General features: G+C 40.5%; 1 protein-coding gene across 11 annotated transcripts in view; it reads right to left on the bottom strand.

Moving 5' to 3' along the window:
• Positions 1 to 27,448, bottom strand: part of MEF2A (myocyte enhancer factor 2A) — a 123,516-nt gene that overhangs the window by 69,451 nt on the left and 26,617 nt on the right. For all 11 annotated transcript variants that reach the window (XM_033919918.1, XM_033919922.1, XM_033919929.1 and 8 more), the window contains 2 exons: positions 23,586 to 23,783; positions 13,791 to 13,994 (listed from right to left, as the gene is read on the bottom strand). In XM_033919918.1, the coding sequence (XP_033775809.1) occupies positions 13,791 to 13,994; positions 23,586 to 23,639 (258 nt within the window). In that variant the 5' untranslated portion in view covers positions 23,640 to 23,783. The remainder of the gene's footprint in view (positions 1 to 13,790; positions 13,995 to 23,585; positions 23,784 to 27,448) is intronic.

Here is a 27,448-nt window from a genome sequence, read left to right as displayed (position 1 = left end):
TAGAAAAGGCTATTCTGGGACAACTTGTTGATTTTCTAGAGGAAAATAAGATTCCTCATTCTCAGCAATCGGGTTACAGAGTAATTACAACATTGAGTCAATACTATTAGAAATGACAGATGAAATTTTGTGTAAAGCAGAGCACGGTTTCAATGCCCTCTGGGTACAACTTGACCTGACAGCAGCCTTTGACCCGGTTCGCATTTGAAATTATTGCAGAGATTAGAAAAATGGGTCGAAAGTCTACAGTGTTAAAATGTTTATTTCTTATTTTTCTAACCATTCATGTTCAGTATTCTGGAAAAGTGAACTATCGTCTAAGGCATTGGTTCTTAAACCTGTCCTGGGGGACCACCAGCTGGTCAGGTTTTCAAGATATCCCTAATGAATATACATGAGGAAGATTTGCATACAACAGAGGTGACAGACATAGAAACCTGCCTCATGCAAATTCATTAGGGATATCTTGAAAACCCAAATGGCTGGAGGTCCCCAGGACAGTTTTAAGAACCACTGTACTATAAGGGGTTTGCTAGATCAGGAGTACCTCAGAGGTCTTTGGGCTAGATGCACTAAAGTCAGTCAGACTGGATCACTGTAAACCAATTCTCTGGCCGATTGTGGAAGAGCGATTGATGCGCTACCAAGTTTGCATGCAAATGATTTGTTAATGATTTACATGCAAATTTGTTAGGGCTTCCTTTTTTTTTTAACGGCACAGATATTGTGCATGTTACACATGAAAAATATGTTCCATAAAAAAATGAAGGGGGGAAAAAAAAAAAGAGTCCCCCACCGCCTACTCCCTCCTGTCCTGCACCACCAACCCCCTCCCAACCATCTCCTACCCTCACCCCCCTCCAAAAAAAGGCAGGAAGGATGCCCACTCCCTCCTGCCAGCACGGTCTCTCCAGCTCCAAGGCCCACAGATGGAAAATGATGGGCCTTCCCTTCCTTGGTGCACCATGTGATTCTCGGGGAAGAGCCTAAGGCCCCGATTGGATCAAGTTTCAAGTTTATTAAAATTTTGATAAAATGCTAATCAAATTCTAAGCGTTTTACAATAAAAAAGGGGAACATTTATCATACTAATAATGACTGGACAAAAACATGACATTAAAAAAACAAGAGGAAAGTGGGGGGAACTACAATTTAAACAAAAAAGAGAACGTATAGGGTAAAAACAGAAGGGTAGTGAAGGAGTTAGTGTCAATACGTTAAGTTGGTAATTGACCAGGGCAGACACTAAAGTCGTTTAGCATTCATTTGCATCTTTAAAAAGGAAGCATTTAAGGCTTCCCTTAAATTTATCTAAATTTTTTTCAGCCCTTATATGTGGAGGTAAAGAATTTGATTGTTGGAGCTGTAGTTGCGAATGAAGATGCGTCTTCATTCGCCCTGATTGACTCAGACGCCTAAGGCCCCTCCCCTTGGTTGGGGGGGGGGGTTGGTGGCACAGGGGTTCAGGACCAGGTGGGGGCATGGCACAGTTGTATTTGGCTAGGCAGGTGGGAGTAGCCAACCATCCTGTAATTCTTCCTGCCTTGGGAGGGTCATGGAGCCAGTTTGTTGGGGGGGGGGGGGTCGTTGAGGGACTTTTTTTCATTTATTTTTTTTATGGGACAGATATTTTGCATGTGTAGCGCATGCAAAATATCTGTGCCATTGAAAAAAAAATCCATGCAGACCTGTGGGTAACTCTAGACCTGCCAATTTTTTCCCCCAATAGTTAAACCCCCTGGGGGGTTATTTTTTCCTTCACAGCCAAGCGATGTTAGTGCAACAATCACTTGGCTACTTTGCATGAGGTTTTAGCTAATCTGCACGGCTGGATTGGAAAGTGGGTGATCAACAGGAAAAACATACGGTGAATGCCTGGAACGCTCTCCCGGAACAGGTTGTGGAGGAAACCACCATTCCAGGATTTAAGGGAAAGTTGGATGCATATCTTCTTGAAAGACATATTGAGTAACTAAGGTATTCGCCAGGGTAGACCTGGCTGGGCCTCCGCGTGTGCGGATCGCCGGACTAGATGGACCCATGGTCTGATCCGGAGCAGGCATTCTTATGTTCTTATGAGCAGTTTTGCATTGGGTCGGTAAATGCAATCGTCACTAAAGCTGTGCAAACAGGTTTAAGTGAGGATTGCTGACTTTAGTGCATCTAGCCCTTTATCATCTCCAACTCTTTTTAATGTGTATTTGGTACCACTTGCAAAATTGTTAGAAATCTGGAATATTAAGTTTCACATCTTCGCAGATGATATACAATTACTTGTATTCATTAGAAAAACAGGAATTGGTGGTTTCTAATTTTAATGCCAAACTGTATCAGTTGTGCGCTGGGCTTTCTGAGATTTATTTAATCTTGAATGCAGAAAAGTCCGTAGTGATGTGCATCTCTTGCACACATTCAGATCCAACAGTAGTTCCTGAGATAGGTGGGGAAACTGCTGCCAGTTCATTCTGAAATCACAATGTTGGGTGATTCAGAGTTGAACTATAAACCTCAAATAAGGCATGTTGTAAAATCATGTCTCTTTCATTTAAGATTGCTATAGCAATTAAAGACAGTCTTGCCAACGGAGACTCTCACTAAATTGGTCCATGCACTCATTACTAGTTGTTTAGACTACTGTAATAATTTGTTGTTGGGATCTAGTAAAGCTAATTTGCATCCTCTACAGCTGAAAGCAAATGAGCATATAACAGGTTGCCTGTTACCATACTAAACGCATTGAGTTCAAACTGCTTTGTTTGATTTTTAAAGCATATTTTTCGTCTCCTGATATTTGTGCAAAAAACGGTCTAAATACTCATCCTTAAGATCTTTGAGATCATCACTGAGTGATCAATTCAGGGTGCCTGGACCAAGAGAAATCAAACTAGAGGTAACCGGAAAGAGGGCTTTCTCTTATGCGGGACCAGCTTTGTGAAATTTCTTGTTAGATGGCTTTTAAGGAGATTTATCATATTATGCCTTTTATAAACAACAGAAGTCATTATTTCAGCAACATTATGGATCTTCATCTTTATCTTTCAAAGGGCATATTGCCATAGTAGTGAAAAGTTTTTTTTTTTTTTAAGATTCGCATGATATTAAGGTTGTGTAAGCTGCTTTCTCCAGAAAACTTTTGACAAGTCATGCAGTGCTTTGTACTGCCCAACTTAGACTACTGCAATGCCCTTTTCTGTGGACTTCCAAAGATGTTCCTCTGTCAGTTTAACAATGTTTAATGAAGGTACTGACTTCTAGATCTGTCTGAGATCTCTGCACTCTGTCTGAGAGGCAGTCATAATTCTAATAGAACAAGAATGCAGGCATTTGAAGTTTAATTGCTTTGCATGCAAATATTCAATGCCTCACTCATTTTGCTTGAAAATCCATTTGCCTCTTCATATTCTCTAGCCCAGAGAACAACAGTACAGTCTTTCAAGACTGCAGGACAGAAAATCACTCTACATGCCCTTGAGCCGGGGCAGGGAGGATAGTAGAATCGATGACCATAGAGAAACAACCCATAATAATAGGGGAGGAAATAAAGATCACCAATGCAGAGTTGGCAGTCAACATGGACAGATTAACTGATTTTCTGAAGAAGCAGAAAGATAGTTTCTAATGTCAGCTCACTAAATTAAAAAATAAACCAAACGATACAAAGTTGTCCAGGGTCAGAAATGTTTTCTGACCACAAGATCAGTATGAAGATTAATACAAGGGAAGACGTGACAGACAGAAGAGAACAGCAGCTGAAAAAGCTCCGCAAAATGTATTAATATCATATCCAAAGGGCAACTCCATATACAACTGGTGCAGTGAGGCTGGTTAGAGTGTGTATGTATGTGTGCACACATGTACATACACATACATATATACATACTCTTAACTCATTAAGTTCCAGAGTATCTGAATATGTTACAAGCAAAGAAGATGTGCTTTAAGGAATGAGACTATTACATTTGATTAAACAAGCATATAAATGTACATGATAAATACCAGTTCCAATACACACTTTCACAAGAAAGATGCAAAAAATGTCATATACAACGTAAACAGTGCTGCTTTGGTTTAAATAGGACGTGTTCCAAAAAATGGAGGAAAAGCCTCAGACTGAAGCCCTCCCACCACCACAATGGTGGTCCAAGGTGGTTGGGTGATAACCTCACTGGCAAAAAACCTCCATTGCACTCCCAAAGTATAAAAACCTTAAGCAGGGCTATCTATGCAAGGTGATAGAAGAAAGAAACTTTCAACTTATCTTCAGTTGATCGGTACACCGACGGTGGCCAGCGTTTCACGAGTCTGCTGCCTCAGGGTGTAAAACAATCCAATCAAACTTTTAAATGGGACGCCGAAACACATCTCCTGATCTTTAAGCTGAATATCAACTCCTACATAAGTGCTCCCCAATTACGTAGAAAGCCTAGAATCATTTGGCATAATCCATTTTAATGGTGGTAATAATGGGGGAAGGGGAGATGCGACAAGAAAAATAACTGGAAAATTAAGGTGCGACATCCCCTGATCCCTCCTGTAAAGCACAACCAAAAATGAGCACTTTTACAAAATTAATACCTATCCGAGAGCAGTTGAAATCCTTTCACAGTAATCAGACGTTCAATATGTTTGTGAGTGACATTGCTGAAGGGTTAGAAGGAAAAGTTTGCCTTTTTGCTGATGATACCAAGATTTGTAAAAGAGTAGACACCAAAGAGGAAGTGGAAAATATGAAAAAGGATCTGCAAAAGTTAGAGGAATGGTCTAATGTCTGGGCAACTAAAATTCAATGCAAAAGAATGCAGAATAATGCATTTGGGGATTAATAATTGGAAGGAACTGTATATGCTGGGAGGTGAGAAGCTGATATGCACTGATGGGGAGAGGGATCTTGGGGCAATAGTGTCCGAAGATCTAAAGGCGAAAAAACAGTGTGACAAGGCGGTGGCTGCTGCCAGAAGGATGCTGGGCTGTATAAAGAGAGACGTAACCAGTAGAAGAATGATAGTGTTGATGCCCCTGTACAGGTCGTTGGTGAGGCACCACTTGGAATATTGTGTTCAGTTTTGGAGACCTTATCTGGCAAAGGACGTAAGAAGACTTGAAGCGGTCCAGAGGAGGGCGACGAAAATGATAGGAGGCTTGTGCCAGAAGAGGAGAGACTGGAAGCCCTGAATATGTATACCCTAGAGGAAAGGAGGGACAGAGGAGATACGATTCAGACGTTCAAATACTTGAACGGTATTAACTTAGAACAAAATCTTTTCCATAGAAAGGAAAATGGTAAAACCAGAGGACATAATTTGAGGTTGAAGGGTGGTAGATTCAAGAGCAATGTTAGGAAATTCTACTTTACGGAGAGGGTGGTGGATGCCTGGAATGAACACAGAGGATTTAGAATCAGAAAATAATAGTAACTACTGAACTAAGGCCAGTACTGGGGCAGACTTGCAAGGTCTGTGTCTGTATATGGCCTTTTGGTTGAGGATGGGCTGGGGAGGGCTTCAATAGCTGGGAGGGTGTAGATGGGCTGGAGTGAGTTTTGACAGCGATTTCGGCATAAGTTGAAAGTAGGAACCCAAGCACAGTACAGGGTAAAGCTTTGGATTCTTGCCCAGAAATAGCTAAGAAGAAAAAGTTTAAAAAAATTTAAATTGATCAGGTTGGGCAGACTGGATGGACATTCGGGTCTTTATCTGCTGTCATCTACTATGTATTCCCCTTCTGAAATAGGAAATATACAAGCATATTTGGGACCCGCCTAAACCATGCCCCCTTTGCCATATGCACTTGTCAACTGTACTAGGGCTTCTGAAACAAGAGCCATGTAACAAAAAGTACTGCAGTAACAACGTTTGTATAATCATTAATATTTTGACTTTTAAAGACACTGTAAAGTCAGTGCAGCTTACAATAAATCATCAGAAACAAATTAAAACATATTACATAAAGTAAATATTATTAAGAGAAGTATTTGATGAACAGGCAGATCTTCAACATGGGTCTAAAATTCCAATCATTTTCGAACCTCAATACTAGGGGAAGAGAATTTCACGGTACCAGAGCCAACGATATCAACACTGGTTTGCGATCAGATATTTTTTTAAAAAGCTGAAGCAGAAGTTATAACTTGCTAAGAAGGAAGAGAAAGGAAAGAACAAATCTCAGTTGGATATACAAATAGGATGAAAAATAAATTGGACCAAGACCACACAATATATGAAATGGAAAGCAAAGTAGCTTAAACTGAATTTGTAGAGAAACTGGGAGTTGATGGAACGATTTCAACAAAAGGAACTGCATTTTTAAATTTACCTTTATACAATAGAACTTTAGCTGCAGTATTTTGCAATAGTTGAATCCTAATTATGGTCTTCTTTGGGAGCAAACACCAAACAGGCGAAAAAGTCCCCTATGAAAAAATACAGAAGAACAAAAAGTAGAAAAAAGAAATCTTGGAGTCAAAGAATGACAAACCCAAAGTTTATTATACTAAAAAAATAAGCAAAAAAATAGGCCAATGGGTCTACATAAAACAGTAGGAGTTCAGGAAGAGAACTTGACATGGTGCCATGTTTTATTGCAACCACCTGAACCAGGAGTCAAAACCATCCAAGTGGTTGTAAACACAAGTTATCTGTTCTTGGAGGTTAAATAATCTTCTAAAGGAACTCATCAATATAAATACTTTCCTTGCTAAATGTTCACAGTCTATGCATCTCTTTTCCTATTTTGTATGGCATTCTCTTCTTTTAGAAATTTTTAATTGTAAACCACTCAGTTATGTGCCCAGGAGAAGTGGTATAAAAACATTTAACAAACCACACGGCTCAGACTATTACAGAATTCCTCCTTCCTTGCTCTGTCTCCAGTGCTGCTTTGCCATGGTCTCTTGTAGCTGCCGTACAATAAATATTGTACCAGAGGGAAGTGATCAGCATGTAACTGCACGTGACTGACTCACTCCAAGGAAATCTGTTTCCAAGCCATCTAGCCAGCCAAGGGGGATAACTACTCCCTCCCCAACCCAGAGTGCAAACAGGTTGTAACAGAATTAGGCAGGTGGCTTAGAAACAAAGAAAGGGAAAGATCTTGAAGGATGGATGCTGGTGATATTGAGGGAGGAGAAAAGAGCAGAGGAACATCCTGGAGGGAGGAGAAGGGAGGGACAGCATAGGGAATCTGAATGCTTCTGAAACTGTAGGGGAAAGGAGAAAGCAGAGAATAGTCCTGGGAGAGGAGGGGGTAGAGGGTGACTTATTACTACAGCTGGGAGTTTGGAAGGAGCAGAGAAAGATGGTGGAATGCCACTGGGGCTCTATGCATATGTGACTTGGGGAGGGGAAGGTGCAGAGGTGCCCAGGGTGGACAATCCCAGAGAAAGACTTACTGCACCAAAGAGGCAGGCTGAAGGTCAAAGAGGAAGACTTTTCAGATATATATATATCCATGGTATAAATTTAGAAAATTTGCTCTCTATGAATGAAAAATGTTGTACACTTCTCCCTCATTATTCGCGGGGATAGGGGCAGAGCCGGACCGCGAATGGTGAAAAACGGCGAATATCCGGCTCTGACCCACCCCTGCCTCCCTTCCGCCTTCCCCTGGCATGCCGGCCTTATCTGGTGGTCTAGATGGTTTTTGGGGCAGGAGTGATCTTCCTATGCTCCTGCCCCGTGCAGATAGCCATTAAGAAATGGCTGTGGGGAGTTCCCGTAGTCTCTCGAGAGCCATTTCCTAATGGCTATCTGCACGGGGCAGGAGCGTAGGAAGATCGCTCCTGCCCCAAAAACCAGCTAGAACACCAGGTAAGGCCGGGATGCCGGGGGGAAGACAAAAATATGGGGGGGGGGGGTTTCCCTCCTCCCCCCAAAAAAAATCGCGATTATGTGAAATCGCGAGTAGGGAAACCGCGAACGGGAAGAGGGAAGTGTATACAACTGTACATGCTTTTCTTTGTAGCCTCCAAAAGAAGCCCCAAGTACATTATTAGATAGATTGTGATCCCCCCAGGACAGTCAGCGATTTTAAAATGCTTGAGTACTTGAACAAATTCATGTAAACCATTTTGAGCTCCCCTGGGAGAAGGGTATAGAAAACTGAAAAAATAAATAAGCAGTTTCTGGTTTAATTTTATTGAATATACTGCCCTTCCTTAGACAACAGCAGAGCGGTTTACAAAATTACAATTAAAACAGAAAGGAACTCCATATTCTTAAAAAAGGCAAAGGATAGCACAGAATGAAAAAAAAAAAAAAAAAAAAGGAATATACATATATACATACATAAGCATACACAGTCTCACTAATAAACCCTCATGACGCCAGTTCATGGGCTTAAAATTTCTCTCCACTTAGTGGCTAAAATATGTGCTTCAATTTCACAGCATGTGTACTTGATGGTGTAAGGAAAAAGGATGGGACGGTGATGCAGTACGCCAGCCAGGCCCCTCCTTAGATGCAATTCACCTAGCAATTGTAGGCCTACCTTTCATGTAGCCGCGATTCTCAAAACGGCACAATTATGGGACTAAAGCAAACAAAACAGAAGACTGCAGACCTTGTACACGATGCAGGCAGACTTTATTTATAACAAGTAAATCATTAATTAAAAACCTCTTTCTAGGCAAGGGACCGATAAAAGTGACACGCTGTAGGAACTAAAACGCTGGTGACACGCTGTGGAACCTGCGACGTTGGTGACACGCTGAAAAGACTGCAGTCTTTTCAGCGTGTCACCAACGTCGCAGGTTCCACAGCGTGTCACCAGCGTTTTAGTTCCTACAGCGTGTCACTTTTATCGGACCCCTGATGAAGATTGTACGAAACACGGACCGTGTTGGGTCCCTTGCCTAGAAAGAGGTTTTTAATTAATGATTTACTTGTTATAAATAAAGTCTGCCTGCATCGTGTACAAGGTCTGCAGTCTTCTGTTTTGTTTGCTTTGGATTATTTATTATTTTTTACTGCAGACAGTTGGACCTCTGACTCCTATTTTTGGTTGTGACAATTATGTGACTGAAATACAACTGGCACTGCTTTTGAAGGCAGCTGCAGATATCAGCGCTGTTTAGAGAATCCGGGCCTGTATTTCATCGTTTGTAACCCACTATGTTAGAAGTCTATGTTACGAATGTGGATTGTTTTTGGTTTTGCACTTTGTGTAGTGATAATGCTGATTGTAACCCGCCTCGAACTCCACTTGGTGAGGATTTGGCAGGATATGTCTTGTCCGTATGTGTATGTACTACTGTTACCCGTTCTGGGCTCTTTTGGCAGGACGGGCTGAATAAAGAAAGATTACATATAACATAGTTTATGACTCCCCAGTCCTTTTCCACACTGTATATGGTATAACTAGCTTCCAAGGTTCATAAAGCTCAATTCTAAACACTTGGGATTCAATTCTTTGGACACTGAGCTCTCTTTTTTTTTTTTTTTTGGGGGGGGAGAACAGTTTTCAACCCTCTATCCACTTAACAGACAAAATAGAAGAGCAAGTTCCAAAACTGCAAAATAATTGCCATATTCTTTATGAAACACACTGATTTCTAATGTTAAGACAGCACAGAGAAAAAAACAATGAGCATGAAACTGGCAAGAGCACAACACTTAAGATTACTTTGTTTCTTTTACAAATGTTATAGCATTGGGTTGGGCTTTATTTCCACTAATGTCTAAATTCACAAAACAAATTACAGGGTGTTATCCTTTGCCATCCGTAAAAACTTACACCCAGCAGTCACGTAGACGATGCTTCTGAATAATCATTTGAGGGAATATGTCTAGAAAAACACAAAAGCCACCTTACAGAAGCTGTTCTATGCTATTGAAAATATTAAAATAGATATCAACGAAGTCTTGCAAAGCAATAATTCCATAGGTATTTGCTATGTGTTTTCAGTATGTAAATGCACCCAGAAAATATGTTAAAAGGGCATGAGGTATCACTGTATGAAGATGGGAAAGGACAGGTAGAGTTAGGATTAAGTCAACTTATCCTGCCCAAATAGGTCTTACATTAGGCCAATGTGGGATTTAAACAGGTAAGCAGCACCATGGATCGGTATAAACAATCTCTTGCCTACATTTAAACCAACCTGGATTTTAGTCACTATTTGACCCAAAAATCACAAAAAGAGGTTTCAGCCAAGAGAGGAAGCGGTAGTGACTTGATGTGCTGGGGTTCACTTCCTTCAGAGCAAGATGAGTGTGCCCTGTAGGGAGGGTGTGAGTGGAGCAGAGCAAAGTGAGTGTGTGCTCTGGGGTTTCAGAAGAGGTCGGCAGTGAAAGCCAAGATTATGCCATGAGGGTAGGAGCAGTACAAGCTTAGACTGTGTCATGGGTGAGAGGAAAAATTCAAGCTTGAGGGTGTGCCATGGGGAGGGTAAGAGGGATACAATGACAGCTGGAGAGAGGAGGAGAAAGAATAAGAAGTAGGAAGTGAGTGTCTAGGGGAGACAAGATGAGAGGAAGGAATACCGATAAGCATTTAACATTTGAAGATCAAGTACAGCAGCGGCTGTAAAAGTAATTAGAGCTAACGTTGACCAAATGCCTTTAGACTGATTATTCAGACGATTATATCATATTGATTATAATTACTATAAACTCTACTGGATCAGAGGAAAAACTAGTAGAAAAAAGATATCATATGCTAGCCTTTTCTCTAGCAATTGATAAAAAGGGAGAAGTTGCTATACTGTACCAGAAAACATTAAAATTACTCATCACATCAATGAGTTGATATATTTGGTTGATAGATGCTTCATACTACAATAGCTAATACTTAAACGGTGCTCATGACCATTTCTGTGTAATAATGACGACACTCCCTTCTTTCAGGATATATCACAAGCTTCACTAGGAACAAAACATATTCCAATTATAATAGGATGTGATTTCAACATGGAGAAGACGATTAAAATGCTTGACGAAGAACATACCCATACAATGGCTAACTCACTACTGCTTACTTTTTAAAAACTGAAGTGCTAAACAAACAAGGAGGCCACTATTTACACAGAGGCTGTGTTATTATGATAAAAATATAATTGAAGTAGGATCATGTTTGCACAGTACTTAGACACAGAAAATAAAAGATTTGAAGATAAGAACAATATGGTTCAAAATACTGAAGGGAATAGACTTAGTAGATAAAGACAGACTGTTCACACTCTCCAAGGTAGGGAGAACGAGAGGGCACTCTCTAAAATTGGAAGGGGATAGATTCCGTACAAACGTAAGGAAGTTCTTCTTCACCCAGAGAGTGGTGGAGAGCTGGAACGCTCTTCCGGAGTCTGCTGTAGGGGAAAACACCCTCCAGGGTTTCAAGACTAAGCTGGACAAGTTCCTACTAAACTGGGATGTGCACAGGTAAGGCTGGACTCATTTAGAGCACTGGTCTTTGACCTGGGGGCCGACGCGTGAGTGGACTGCTGGGCAGGATGGACCACTGGTCTGACCCAGCAGCAGCAATTCTTATATTCTTATGGTGTATAGAACAAGATGATTATACAATGGTTCTCTCACAACACAAGACTCCCCATCTTTGGCATCGTAAGCCCCCCAATCACCCTTTCTCTATACCCTTTCTCTATACACATTAACCTTCATGGAGTTCCTTTCTCTCTCAACTCCTGTAAACCGTGCCGAGCTCTACGATTGTGGAGATGATGCGATATATAAACCTAAGGTTTAGTTTAGTTTAGTTTAGACTCCAGGACCAGAGGGTTCCCTAGTTGAACTCTACTGGTTATTTGAAGATATCATAACATTAAGGCTCTCTTGACTGCACCAAGAGCTGCAGACTGGAAATGGCTTGCAAAGTCATGTTTGAGAAGATCCACAGTGGGCAACTATAGTATAAGCCTAACATTAAAAAAAAATGTCAAAAGCAAAGTGTACACCAAGGTGCTAGTGTTGAGAGATGGAGGAAGACCTTGATACCATCATACATCATGATCAATATGGTTTCACGAGGTCAAGTACAATAAAATACCAGAGCTGAAAAAATCTCTAAAAATTACAAAACAGATTCAAATGAAGTAAACAGGAAAAAGCCTAAAGAAGGGCAAGTTAGAAGTAAGATAGGCAAAAAGAAAATGTGAAAAGAAGCAAGCCAGACCAAGATAACATTTTTAAGCACATTCATAGTAAAAGTCTGTCTCATCAGATGATTAAGAAGTAAAACAGGTATTCAGAGGATAAGACCATAGCAGAAAAGTTAAATGAAATTATTTGCTTTGGACTTTCCTGACGAGGAAGTAAACTGCCCCCTCCATATTCGTGAATTCCATATCTACAGATTCGCGGTTTTAAACAAAAAAAATTACTTCATTTTTTGGACTATTTTAAGCTCTGTAAGCCCCCCCTTAAGCCTTACCTGGTGGTCTAGCGGGTTTTCGGAGCAGGAGTGATCTTCCCACGCTCCTGCCCCGTGCAGATTGGTCACAGGAAATGGCTCGAGAGACTACGGGAGCTCAAGGCAGCCATTTCCTGTGAGCGATCTGCATGGGGCAGGAGCGTGGGAAGATCGCTCCTGCCTGAAAACCCGCTAGACCATCAGGTAAGGCTTAAGGGGGGGCTCACAGGGCTAAAAATAGCCAGGGGATAAGGGAAGAACCGGACCAAATATTATTCGCAGTTTTTCCATATTTGCGGGCCGGCTCTGCCCCTAACCCCCGCGAATACGGAGGGGGGAAGTGTACACCAAAGTCGGGAAGATACACAAAAACACTTGATGGCAATGACTCATCAGAATTAAAGCACATCAATGTGAACAAGAAAAATGTAAAGCAGCAAACTGGCAAATTAACAAATCATTAGGACCAGACTGAATACACTGAAAGAACTCAAGAAATCACAGCTCTGTTGCTGGTAATCTGTAATTTAACATTAAAATCATGTACAGTATCTGAAAATGGAAGTGTGGCTAATTTGAGCTCACCATTGGTGCCAGGCAGAACAGTAACAGCTATTCTAAGAAAAATAAATAAATAAGGGTTCCTTTTACTAAGGCGTGCTAAATGCTAACGCATCCATTATATTCTATAGACTAAAAGAGGGGATACATTAGAGATTTACTGGTATATGGACAGACACGGCAAAATGCAAAAGAGCTAATATGGATTTAACAAAGGGAAATCTTGTCTTAATCTGTTAGATTTTTTTTTTTTTTTTGAAAGCGCTAAACATGGAAGGATAAACCAGCTCCTGCATTTCTAGCTTTAGTCTTTACCGATGAGTATGTTGGGAAGATAACGTCCAGCACCAAGATGGAGCAGTGATCACCAATCCACTAGCGAACGTATGCCATAAAGGAAACCTTTCACTGGCCCAATAGGGCGTAATTTCAGATAAACATTCTTCTTGTACAATAAAAGAGTCAGCTTGACAGCACATACAAACAGCTTTGCCTTTTAAAAATCGACTCACTCCACGACACAACATGCCTTATCAAACCAAAAGACTGAAATGGTGTGAGGTCCGTGTTAAGAGCTTTGAAATCAAAACCATACCCACTAGACAGGGCTTAAAAGACTTTGGCTTTCTTTCACACTACAAAGGAATTTAAACGGCTTTGACACCTCTTCCTGTGATGAGACTCACTGGAATATACATGTACTGATATTGGTCAACATTTGCTTATTTCTGATCTGAAAAAGGGCTACCTTCGAAAGCTAATCATAAAATGCATTAAAAAAAGATATTACCTTATTTCCTTTGTGGTTTTATTTTTAAATATTACCAAATCAAAGAGAAAATTCTTTATTATAAGGAGACATAAGTTACCTCCACAATATCCGAGTTGGTTCTGCTCTCATGGGGTTCATTGTATTCTGTATATTTGAGGAGAACTTTGTCCATGTCAGTGCTGGCATACTGAAAGAGTTTGTTAGAGCTGTTAAAAATGATGAGGGCGATTTCACAGTCACAGAGAACACTCAGCTCATATGCTTTCTTCATTAATCCAAACTTCCTCTTTGTGAATGTCACCTGCAGGAAAGAATAAACTATTTTGAGGGCACAATTCTTTACAGGGGTTTTCTAATCTTAGATTAGTATAAATCTAACAGGGAAAACAAAGAAATCTCTTTGTTAATTCTTTAGATATTGGAACATAGCCCCCGGCCCATATATGAAAGCTATCACCATCTCAAAGACATGACTGCTATTTCTAGCAATCCGATTCTTTCTTTGTTATGTGCTGAGAGGACCCTAAGTGATGTTTAGTCAGGACAAAAAGCAAGGAACACAGCTCAGAATTTCCGTTCAAAATTACTTATAAATAAAAGTATAACATAACAGTGTCTATACAAAAAAGGTAGGAAGGAAGATGAATTCTGTAGTTAACAAAGCCAGGGTTCTCAAGTTAATGCAAAGAGTCTGTGTAGTTGTGAACTATGCAGGTGTTTTAAGGCATATGCATTACTCATATTTTTGAGGGCAAAGAATGTACCGTGCTTCCTTTTCGAAAACCTATGTGCATCAAAAACCACTCATGCAGCTTGCACCTGCTCTTTTGCACAGATGAAAGAGGGGGAGGGGAAGGGGACTTGTATACCACCTTTTTGTGGTTACACATTCGATGCGGTGAGCAATGGAGGATTAAGTGACTTGCCCAGGGTCACAAGGAGCAGCGCTAGGATTCAAGTTATAGTGGCGAAAAGTAGAAGATCGCATACGCTTTAGATTATTAGTGATGGTCTATTTGTGTGTGCGTGGTTTGGCCCCGGCATGTTTAATGGGTTCCATTCTGCCTTATGCCTAGAACTGAAAGGTATTGGCGGAATATTAGACACTAATGTAATGTTATGTAATTACCAAAACTTCGTTCGGTGACTCGTGTAGACCCTCCAGTTAAACATCTTAGGCTAATGAGCTCTAGAACTAGTATGTTCTCCCTGTGTAGGTCCTCAAGAGTGGTATCCAATACTAAGAACCTCACCCTTGAAACTCACACCGACTTACTGGTCAGAAAAGGCTTCTCTACCTTATGGAAACTGAGAACCATCAGAAAGTACTTCGATGCAACCTGGTACAATCCTACATCCTATGCCTACTCGACTATTGCAACATTATTTATCTGGAGGTCCTTCAAAAAAACCACTCAAAGACTCCGCATCATCCAAAATTCAGCAATCCCACTGATCTTTGGGCTGAAAAAATGGGAACACATAACTCCCTACTATCAAAAACCCATGGAAGCAAGAATCCAGTTCAAGTTTGCCTGTCTCTGCTTCAAATCCATTCTTGGTATGGCCCCCTTCTACTTGGTTCCCCATTTTTCCTTAAACTGCCCTTCCAGGCCCGCCCACAGAACCCACCTCTTCAACCACCCAACTCTAAAGGCCTGCCGATACAAAAGACACCTGAACAGAACACTTGCCTTCCAAGCAGGTCATCTAAATGACTGGCTGAGCGGAATTATCTCGTGCTCCTCATCCTACCTAAACTTCAGGAAATTATTAAACCGAATCATAACCTAAGTCCTCTCTCCCTACCCCTGCTCCCCAAGTTCTCTTTTGCCTTACCTCTTCACCCTGCCCACCTTACATTTGTCCCCTCTTATTTAACCTGTTCCCTGCACATGCATATTTATTGTACCTGTACTCACTGATTGTAACTATTTGCTGATTGTCCAGCCCTCTTTGTTGTAAACCGTATTTGCTGATTCTTCGTTGTATCTGTATTCACTGACTGTAACTATTCGCTGATTGTGGCTGACCCACAAGCCTTCTATCTGAATTTAGCTCTAACATTGGAGAGAAGGTTTCTGGGTCAGCCATATGCAGCGTGAAGAGCCGCTGACACAGCCCTGCAACAAGTGCTGCTGAAGGCAGGAAGAAACAGCCCACCTGGAAGGAGGTAACTGGGATCCCCCACTGACCCAGAAGGCTTTCCTCTGACGTCAGCTCTGACATCAGAGGGAAGCTTTCTGGGTTGGCTTCGGTGGAGGGAGCGGACAGGAAGGAAGGCATGGGATCCCCGCCGGCAGCAGCAGCTTCAGCAGAGCGGGGCTGGTGAGCAATGAGAGCATGAGATTCTTGGTGGCGGCAGCCATTAAGGAGGAAGTTGGGCGGGAGACATATGCAGTGCCATATACCCCCAACAAGCAGCTCGTGTACCCTAGTACCGTGTGTTGAGAAACACTGATCTAGACCTATAAAATCTAAAGAAAATTTCTGGAGAATGACTTAAAAGAAATACTTTCTGCTTTCACACCCCTTCTCAGTTTACACACAAATTTAACTTTCTACCAACCACTTAACCTGAAACAAAAAATTGTTCGAAGTCAACAACAAAATAAATCCCAAATAGAAGAAAATGGCATAGAACCTTGCAAAAACTACATTTAACTATGAATATAATGAAGCAGCATGGAGAGAACCAGACAGTCCAAAGTCCAGTTGTTATAAAATCTTTATTAAATGCCTGGTTACTCCTCTACTTCTCTAAACCATTGGGAGCCTGAAAACAAACAACATAATAATAAAGTCAGGTGTGTGTGTGGGAGTAATTAAAAAAAAAAAAAAAAAAAGAGTAAGAGGATGGAAGGAGAAATGCAGAGTTATCAATCGCACCACTTTAATGTTTTTATTATTTTCTACACCATGGTAAAACTTACACATCATCTCTACAAAAGAAAAAAAAACAATTAAAACCCCAGAGAATATGGCAGGGCTGCTCAGATATTTTCCAGCTGTGACCACAGTGACACTCAAGGGCCCTCTGTAGAGTGTCATAATGATAGGCAGTGATCACAAAGAGTGTATGCTGTCCCATTTGGCATAATGACCATCAGTTTGGGAAGCGAAGGCAAAGACCAAAATCCCAGCTCATGAACCAGGTGCATGTGTTTTAAGAACCTAAGAATAGCTTTACTGGGTCAGACCAATGGATCATCAAGCCCAGTAGCCCGTCCTCACAGTGGCCAATCCAGGTCACTAGTACCTCGCAAAAACCCAAAGAGTAGCAACATTCCAGAATCCCAAAGAGTAACAAAAGATTCTAGAACTCCCAAAGAGTCTCAAGATTCCAGGCAGAATCTCAAAGAATAACAAGATTCCAGAATCCCAGAGAGTAACTAGATTCTGGAACCCCAAAGAGTAGCAACATTCCATGCTACCGATCCAGGGCAAGCAGTGGCTTCCCCCATGTCTCTCTCAATAACAGACTATGGACTTTTCCTCCAGGAAATTGTCCAAACCCTTCTTAAAACCAGCTACGCTATCTACTCTTACCCCAACCTCCGGCAATGCATTCCAGAGCTTAACTATTCTCGGCACTGAAGTCAGGCTTACTGGTCCATAATTTCCCAGATCTCTCCCGGAACTCTTTTTTTTAAATTCACTTTCCTCCATTCCTAATCCTCAAAAGAACAATGACTTCTATCCCATGACTTCTTCATTTTCTCAAGAGTGTCTCTTAAGGAACTTTGTCAAAAACTTCAGGTCACTGTTGTTTATCTACAGAAGACCTTTGAGATTGTGTTTTGTATTTTGCATGGATCCCTGAGGCAAGCAATCAACACAACTAGTCTCTTTCAACATGGCTCCATCTCATTGCTCATTCGTGGCCTTCTCATTGTGTAATAAAAAGGAACTGGGATGGGGGGCTAATTTGCATTATTCACTGTCCCAGAATCAACTTGTGCATTAGTGGGTATAATCCTCCCAGAAATTACCACTGCCAACATCTTTTGAGAAAGTAATTCGATTAATAAAAGCCTATGAAATTTAACGCAACCTATGCTATTTTGTGAGCCTTTCTAAGTGCTTCTGGATCTTTTGCAGCTCACTATTTAATATGCATCGGAATGAAATTTTTGTGCTTCTGCTGCTTTATTGGCAAAATAATGCACATTTCCAAACATGATTTGGCGATAATGCAGCTTTGTAAATAGAGCTCCAAGTTTATAGCTGAGACAGTTCAGGGTAAAGTGATATGGCCCAAGGTCACAAGGAGGGATTTAGATCCTGGTTCTTAGCCTCTTTTAAACACCAAGCTCCTCTTACACTCCCATTAATACTTACTTTTCACGCAGGTTTCAACTTATAATTCAGCGTGAAAGAACTGCTTAAAATTGACAGCACATGAAAAGTTGCTTTCATTTGCTAAACTGAACAAAAGTAGCTAAATTATGGGAGGCAATAAGCCGTGACTGGCTTTGTGGTACGACAGGACCCATCACACCTCCTCAACAAATGTGAAGCATAAGACCTTGCTTTAACCAACACATGCAGTTATAGTGTATATATCTTATTGCATTCCCAGGAATGGTGTATTATGCCGATATAAACTTCATTTTCAGGAAATAGGCAGCTACAACTCCACAGGAAAAGAAGACATCAGATGCTGTAACAACAGTCAAGAAGAACAAATAAAGACCCAAATGAGCCTTCCAGCAGGCCATGTTGTTCTCCCACCATTCCTTTACTTATGGAAAATACTCACTGATATTTTGACAGAGTTCTTTTCCTGCCCTACTTGAACTGTTGCTGAGGACTGAACCTAGGATCTTCTGCTTACAAAGTTCATGGGCCTCCACTGAGCTGGAGCTCTCTTTATCATACTTCTCATATACCTAGATACTACATTCAAGTATACTGTGATTTGATAAGATTAGTTTCACAAATGCCTGACTTCTAATGGACATTAAAATTTGATTCATACATTTTTGAGTGTTAAATTTCAACTAGGTCTCATCTAATCCACATAAATGCTTGCAGGTTAACACACATTTTCCCCTAAATTTAGCTACAAGATGTAAATGAGCTCCTGACTCATTTACATCCCTTGGCTTTGCTTTATGTGAAATTTCTCAAGTACCAAGCTGTGGCAAAAAGAGCCGTGAGTAAATTTAAAGGAGTTTACAAGGTGGGTATGGACCCTCTAATTCAGCGTCTCGCAAACTTTTCTCTGTCCCAGCACACTAAATTCGGGCCCACGTCTGGAGGGCCTCCACACATCTGGATGTTAACATGACAACATCATGCACGTGTGACATCACATTCATGTCCGTGCATGTGCAGAAACTCTCCGGAAATAGGCTCTGAGCTTGGGGTGTTTCAAAACCCGGACTGCCAGGATTTGGAAATCCCTCTGCTAACTCTGAAATTGCTATGCCAGGGGGGAGCAGTGAGGCGTCGGCTGACTCACGAACAGGATGTGTCTCTTGTGGCATATAGTTTGCAATTCACTGCTCTAATTCCTATAAACTCCCTCTCTTGACTCAATGTAAAGCACAAGTCTGAAGCCAACTATGGGATCCTCTTGGGATGAGTCAGTCTTAGGGGATACTTTCAAGCCGCAGGCCACCAATGTTTCAAAGCCCACTCTCTCCAGAAAGGGGTGTGTGGTACAGAGAGACCACTATGGATCCAAATGAGCTGAAGGACAGCCACCAAGTATCTTTGCATGGAAACCCATAATTCTGACAATTCATTCCTTCCAGCCTCCCTTCAAGCTATTCATTGGAGGTGCCCTCAAGGAGGAGGATATTTCCAAATGCATTTTGTTCTTCAATTGAGGAATACCTTGTCCTTCATACAGCAATTCTTCCCATCCCATTTCTGCCTTTGTCACAAACTTGAGTAGAAAAATGCACAGTTGCAAAACAACACACACTGACAATGGGAACCGCCTCAGAAATCTTCAAGGGCCACCATTAGCCCTCCAGGTCTTGCATTGAAGAACACTGTAGGTCCACCCACCACCATACTAATGGACTTATTTTTGCTGCTGCAACAGGGACAAACACCACCACCTTAAGAAGATGCAGTAAATTTTGCAAAAAAAATGGCCTATGGAATTCCTTTCACATGTTTTATAGCAAAAATAGTAAAAGCAATGAGCTACATTTTGCAACACAGCAGCTCGTCAATGGCAAATTTAAATGAATATTTGTGCAAACTCCATAAAAAAAAACTTGCTATCACAAAATGTATTTTTGCAAAGTGACTACAAATGGCTTCTTCACATGAACAGCAGCACAAAATCCCTGAAATTTGTGATTTTTGCTCTGTTTCTAGGCATTTATTTTGTTTAAAGCATACTTTTGTGAAGTTACTTGTACTTTAGTACATGAGGCTCCAAGTTAGCCCCCCAAATATTTTTGAGTTTGCAAGTTTGACTGGATCCTATTATACAGTTCATCTAGGCCAGGTCAACCCTTTTCAGCAAATCAAGTTATGTGCTGTCACAACACAGACGTAATGGTATTTTAAACCCGACAATTATGTTACAGGAGGAGAGTGTGTGGCGCAGTGGTTAAAAGCTACAGCCTCAGCACCCTGGGGGTGTGGGTTCAAACCCACACTGCTCCTTGTGACCCTGGGCAAGTCACTTAATCCCCCCATTGCCCCAGGTCCATTAGATAGATTGTGAGCCCACCAGGACAGACAAGGAAAATGCTTGAGTACCTGAATAAATTCATATAAACTGTTCTGAGTTCCCCTGGGAGAATAGTATAGAAAATTGAATAAATAAAGTGTGAAAAGTTTCAGCCTCTGATAACCAGAGCTGGTATTGTGACATCATAATGTCTCATTCCACCAATGAGAGCCAGCCTCATCAGTGATGTCACAATGGCTTCATTGTCCTATACTTGGCTCACTTTGATTTCTAGAGTAGCACAGTGGTTAGAGCTACAGCCTCAATCCCCTGAGGTTGTGAGTTCAAACCCACGCTGCTCCTTGTGACCCTGGGCAAGTCACTTAATCCCCCCATTGCCCCAGGTACAATAGGTAGCTTGTGAGCCCGCCGGGACAGACAGGGAAAAATGCTTGAGTACCTGAATAATTTAATGTAAACTGTTCTGAGCTCCCCTGGGAGAACTGAATGAATGAATAAATAAATAAATATTTTATAGCTAGGAAAAACTACCGTTCATTCAGGACAGCACTTTAAGCTTCTGTGGCTCTAAAACCGTTCACTGGTAAGTTCACAAGGCAGATGAAAGCTGATGCCAAAAGAGGTTTTCAAAAGTTTTCAACAAAATTCATTCAAGTATTTGACATTTTAAAAATTAAAGTGATGCAAATTCTTATTAAGTTCAAGTTCAAGTTCAGGTTTATTTTGATTAATCGCCTATATAAAACTTTCTAGGCGATGTACAATAAAATACAGGTTATAAAAAACATAATATCATATTAGTATTACAAAACAACCAAAACATCAGCACAAGTAATTATTAATTAATTAACTAAAGTAGAGGAGATTTCTCTTTACCTAAAAATTAACAAAACATAACAGGGAGGAAAGGAGGGAAAAAGTTACAATATTTCTCATAATAGAGGGAAAGGACATATGGAAGGGAAAGACAATATAAAGGAGGGAGAAAAGAAAGGAAATTAATCGTTAAAAGCATCGTTAAATAAAAAAGTTTTCAACAATTTTTTAAAAGAGATAAGATCTTTTTCCTTTCTGATAAAAAGCGGCAGGGTGTTCCAGAGTTGGGGAGCTAATACAGAGAACATATCATTTCTCCTTGTTCCAACAATTTTTACATGAATGTTTTAAAACTTCAGTTCAAACAGAAAAAGCACTTAAATAGTATCTATGCTAGACCTCCTCCAACATGCCTGTGTATTCTCAACTAGTAAAACTTTACTGACCATTTATTAAATCAGTCATTTAATATTTCACAACCCTACTGAAAAAAGGAAGTTTCCATAAACAGAATTTTGGAGTTGGAACACTAAACCTTCAACTGACTCCTACTGATATTAGGCGTTCAATTTTGTGTTCTGGATCTCAAGTTTATAATACAGTATATGGCAAATTTATTTTGAACCTGCAGTCTTGAGTCAGTACAATTTTACCAACTCTAACTCCACCCAAAATTGCTTTGATACCACAACTCTGCTTAAAGCCAGACTAATTGATAGAAGAGACATCACAAAAGAGAATCAGATGCTGAAATAAATCAGACCTAGTCTTAATGGATTATTTTCCAATTAAATATTATAGGCAGTAAGAAATTTTATCAAACCTTGAAGTCTAAAATTTGGCTTAAATTAAGAAGCAGTTGAATGTTAAAGTTGAAACATTAATGACTAGAATTACATAAGAATAGCCTTATTGGGTCAGACCAATGGTCCATCAAGCCCACTAGCCAGCTCTCATGGTGGCCAATCCAGATCCTTAGTACCTGGCCAAAACCCAAAGAGTAGCAACATTCCATGGTACCGATACAGGGCACGCAGAGGCTTCCCCCATGTCTTAACAGACTATGGACTTTTCCTCCGCTCTTACTACAACCTCTGGCAATACATTCTAGAGCTTAACTATTCTCTGAGTGAAAAATTTTCTCCCATTGGTTTTAAAAGTATTTCCCTGTAACTTCATCGAGTGTCCCCATGTCTTTGTAATTTTTGACGGAGCGAAAAATCGATCCACTTGTACCCGTTCTACTCCACTCAGGATTTTGTAGACTTCAATCAAGTCTCCCCTCAGCCGTCTCTTTTCCAAGTTGAAGAGCCCCAACCGTTTTAGTCTTTCTTCATACGAGAGAAGAAACATCCCCTTTACCATCTTGGTCACTCTTCTTTGAACCTTTTCTAACGCTCCTATTTCTTTCTTCAGATAAGGAGACCAGAATTGAATGCAATACTCCAGGTGAGGTCGCACCATGGAGCAATAATACAGAGGCATTATAATATCTTTAATCTTGTTAACCATCCCATTTTTAATAATTCCTAGCATCTTGTTTGCTTTTTTGGCCACCGCCACCACACGTTGGGCGAAAGGTTTCATCGTATTGTCTACAATGACACCCAAATCCCTTTCTTTGGTGCTAACCCACAAAGTGGACCCTAGCATCCGGTAACTGTGATTTGGGTTATTCTTCCCAGCGTGCATCACTGCTGGCAAGCTTCAAATTTATGCCGATTCAATTATTTTTTTTCTCTCTCCTATGCACTAAGGCCTAGATTCTATAAATGGGTGCCTTAAAAATCAGTGCCAAAAAATTGTAGTAGCACGCAAAGTTCAGTGATGTTTATAGAATAGCACTTGGTGGCAGGAACCACACCTATCTTTAGGCGTGGTCATTTATACCAACTGAAACATGGTACAAAGCCCCGTTCCTAAATTAGGCATAGATCCGCTTATTCTATAACCCTGCGCGTAAATTGCAGAAACACCCCTGATACGCCCCTGACCCTCCCAAGGCCATGCCCCTTTTTAGGAATTGCATGGATCCCACACCTAAATATATGCACATAAATTTTAACACCAATAATTGCTTAGGATCCCAATTATTGGAGTTAATGGTTAATTATTCAATTAAAATGTGCACACAAATTGAGTTTGCACCTAAATTTATGTGCACAATTTTAGCATATTTTATAAAATTAGGCTGTATGTGCCCAAATCATGTGTACGTATTTCTTTTGTTATATTTACAACCAAGAGAAATATAAGGCAAAACCTATCAAGATGCGAGTATATCCATTGTGTCAATAAGGAGCATGCTGAAATTTAGGCTAACAAAAAAAAAATTACCTTTACTGCGATGCTCAGTTGACTACATGAGATGCTGTTTTGTGAAGAAAAACTTTCAGCAATAAAAACATTCCTTACCTGCCTATTGCGTTCATCCACGATTCTTGTAATCTGTATTTTCTTTCTTCCCATTTTCACTTTCTTCTTCTTTATAATCCAGTAAAAAAAAAATGTAATCCAAATCGTGTCTCCTTCTACTGTCCTAATGCATTGTACAGTTTTGTTCTCCGTTCCTTTGCTTTCTTTTCTAAATCCTGGTGGATTGTCCTTAAAAACCTAAAAATAAATATACTGGCAATCAGCATAACATCTCAAACAAGCTTTATTTTGGGCAGAAAGGAGGGGTGGGACAAGGGGAGTGGTTTGTGGGATTGAAAAGTGAAGAACTGCAGGTCAATCTTGCCAGAACATGTATATGATTTAATTGTAAATAAATAATGGTTAAAACTATTCAGATGTGACTAATAACTAGGTACAAAAACAGTTGCAAATAAATATATACTATAAAATACAGTCAAACTTCGGTCGAGTGTTTTGCAAGACGAGCAAAACACTCCGCAAACTTTGACTCGCAAACCGCGCGAGAACCAACAGCAGCCATTGAGGGAGTGGCGCGGGCCCAGGCTGGAGCGTGAAAAGCTCACTTCTGACCCACTGGAACACCAGGATTTAAAGGGAATTTCAAAAGGTATGATGGGGGGGTGTAAAAAAATTGGTACATTCGTTCCATAAGACGCACAGACATTTCCACCCACTTTTTTTTGGGGGGAAGTGCATCTTATGGAGCGTAAAATACGGTAGGTAGCTCAGGCTCTTGTGCTGTGAAAGCTGGATTACTATAATATTAAAAACTTGGGTTGTTCAAAATCAATTGAAAAGAAGCTGTCACTCATTTGACTGGGCATTGCTTGAGGCTCATCTCTTTTCAGAAGCTTTCTCTAGGATGTTAGAGGACTGGGACAGTTTTCAGAGCATTTCTGTCCAGTACTAGTTTATGCTGTTCTATTTTTCGTGAAGCTTTATTCATTTCTGGTTTTTATTCTTCTAAACTGTACTGATTATCTCTGAGGAGCAGTAAATAAATCTTTTAATAACCAACCATTGAGTCACATTGGTTAACCATAGAGGCCAGTTTTTTGCTGTTGTTTTTTTAAAGTTATACTGTAATATTTAAGATTATTCATGGAAGGCTCGTTTTTATATGAATGATTTGATTCATATTACAGATCAATCAGGGTTGATTCTCCCAAATCCTAGAAATATGAAATCCTTAAAGAGCTTTGCTTCTTCCTTTTCATACTGACAAAATCTAGAAAGGTTAAGGCGGCAGTCAGGGAGGCCAAACTCCAGATGGAAGAAAATATAGCAAGACAGAAAAAACAGCCCCATAAAATAAGGCCCTATGCTCTATGCACAATCCTTCCCTAGAACTACAGTCCTTAAACATCAAGGATGTAAGCTTGAGATTTCTGTGATTTTTTTCACTTACATTGAGAGGTTCAACTGTATGAAATCCAAAACAAAAGGTGGAACAATAGTCCTTGGATGTATCGGGAGTAAAAATTAAAAATGTCAAAGGTTTATTCAAATTTCATGAACAAAAAATGACAGAAACACGTCCCAAAAAACTTCCAGGAAGCAATTAGTGTAATGAGAGTTTTTGAGACATGTTTGTGTAATTTGTTGTTTATGATCTTTTAATAAACTTTTGAAATTTTTACTCCTGATACATCCAGGGACTATTGTCCCACCTTTTCTTGTTTTGGACTTATCAGTGCTTCTCATTTTGCATTTGCCTTTCAGGTGTAAGAAACGCATATCAAAGCACAGCTGGAATTTAACAATAACCAAAAACCTACATTTCAATCACTTGAACAGGCTGCAAATTTAACCAAGCAGCTATAGTAAACAGTCTACTGCAAACTCCACAACTGAACCAGCCTTCCCAATCAGACCTAACCAGCATTGTCCTCATAGATTCTGATAAGAGACCTTTACTTTGAATGGCAAAATTTATGGAGGACAGTTCCATCAAACCTCTCACCAGCTCCTCCCCCATGCAAAGCCTTCTGGGACACATTCAACTTGGTATGAGAGGAGGCTTTAAAAAAACAAAACCAACTCTCAAAAGGCCTAGAGCTGATAACTGCCCAGCAAAAGATAGTATGGCTAGTAAGCAAAGGCTTCATTGAAGAGGTCACCAGAATTGTTCACTCCTCTCTTGTCGAAGGGCAACTGCCAATGCCAATAAAGAGCCATGTTTCCGCCCCCCCTCCCCACAACTGAAGAGTTGACCAGGACATGCTCAAAAAGTACCACTCTAGTATCCCTGTCATCGCAAAACATACACTTATAAATCAATTCAATGACTGCCTTAATGAAAGTAACCGAGTAGACTTGTGTTAATCTGGCTTCAGACTTGCAGAACAGACAGTTCTTGTGCCCCTTCGTATCACCACACGAAAACTATGAGGAGAATCAATACCGTGTTAATGGATTTCTCAGCAGCTCCGTACTGTGAATCAACAATATAATGTTTACAAGGCTGGCAGAAACAGGCATTAGTGGAACAGTATTTACATGGTTCAAATCCTACTTGTCAGACAGACAACAATCAGCTCTGTTCAGAAACAGAACGTCACCTTGGACACTGAACTGCCGGGTACCACCGGGATACATCTGTCTTATTTAATATCTACTCTAGCCTTTAGCTGGAGTTGCTTCAGTTGGACATAAACAGACCTGATGCTTATAACGTCAACATGATACAATTAAATATCTTAATAGGCAGCCGAGGCAACAAGTGCAGTTGAGATATATAGAAGGACAAGCTTGAGTAAGATCGAGTCATTAGCGGTGGCTAAGCTAAAGGCAAGCTCTATGAAATATGAGGAACTGGTTTTAGTTACAGGGTTTTGAGGAAAGTTTGTTTAGAGCTAAAAAGTCCACCCTTTCAATAGCTGGCCCTGTTTTATGGGAATTCATTAACTGAAACATTGAAGAATGAAGAGGGATATGAAACATTTTGGCCCCAAGTCTATAAACGGTGCCTAACTGCAAGGTGTCATTTATAAAATTGCGTCTAGCAGTGCCTATGCGGTCTTAGGTGCACTCCCATTTAGGCCAGGGTTTTCTTGGCCTAAATGAGTGTGTCTGAGTTAGGCGCCTACCAGTGCTCAAGTCAAACCACACCCAAAATCCATCTAAAATCCTCCCAGAATCTGCCCTTACTCACGCCTACTTGATGGTAGGCATCTTAGAGTATGTGTCTATTATTGCAAGGTAGGCATCTACCAGCTAATTAATTTTTAAATGGTACTTTCAATTAACACCTCCAATTAAGAAAGTTTAGTTAGGCATCTAGATAGATGCCTAGTTCTCTGTCCTCAATAGCCTTATGCTAGTTTTTATAACTCTAAGATGTGTTGGTGCTAGTCTCATTTCCTAGAACTTTAGTACTGTAAGTCATTTCCTGCCATATATGAACAATGCATTGTGTGTAATATAGTTTCTCCATCCCTAATTATCTGTATAAGCCTTGCTACCAGTGGTCTTTTCTCCTGTAAAGACCTCCTCCTTCTCTCAGCCCAGTATCCTGCTAGAAACAAGATACTGGACTTGATGGACCTTCAGTCTGTCCCTGTATAGCAATTCTTATGTTCTTGTCTACTTGCTGTAATCAAAGGCCACCTTCTATGACCTTCTCTATCCTCTATTGGTCACTTTACCTCACACCCCCCCCCCCCCCACCTTGTGAGTGTTCCATTTGGTCCTTTGTGCTTTAGTTAGATAAGACAGGCTCCATCTTGTCTCAAAAGGACATATGCTTCTCTACCTCCCCTGAAATCAAACTAGTCTTTTTACCACATATAGTACATGCACACATATGCACTACTCAGCATTTTACCTGATTACACTCCAAACTCTGCTATAAAACTTCT

This window comes from Geotrypetes seraphini, chromosome 14, assembly GCF_902459505.1.
Source record: "Geotrypetes seraphini chromosome 14, aGeoSer1.1, whole genome shotgun sequence".
In the NCBI taxonomy this organism is placed as follows: Eukaryota; Metazoa; Chordata; class Amphibia; order Gymnophiona; family Dermophiidae; genus Geotrypetes; species Geotrypetes seraphini.
The sequence above is the reverse complement of the archived record's forward strand: the minus strand, read 5'-3'. Positions and strand labels throughout refer to the sequence as shown.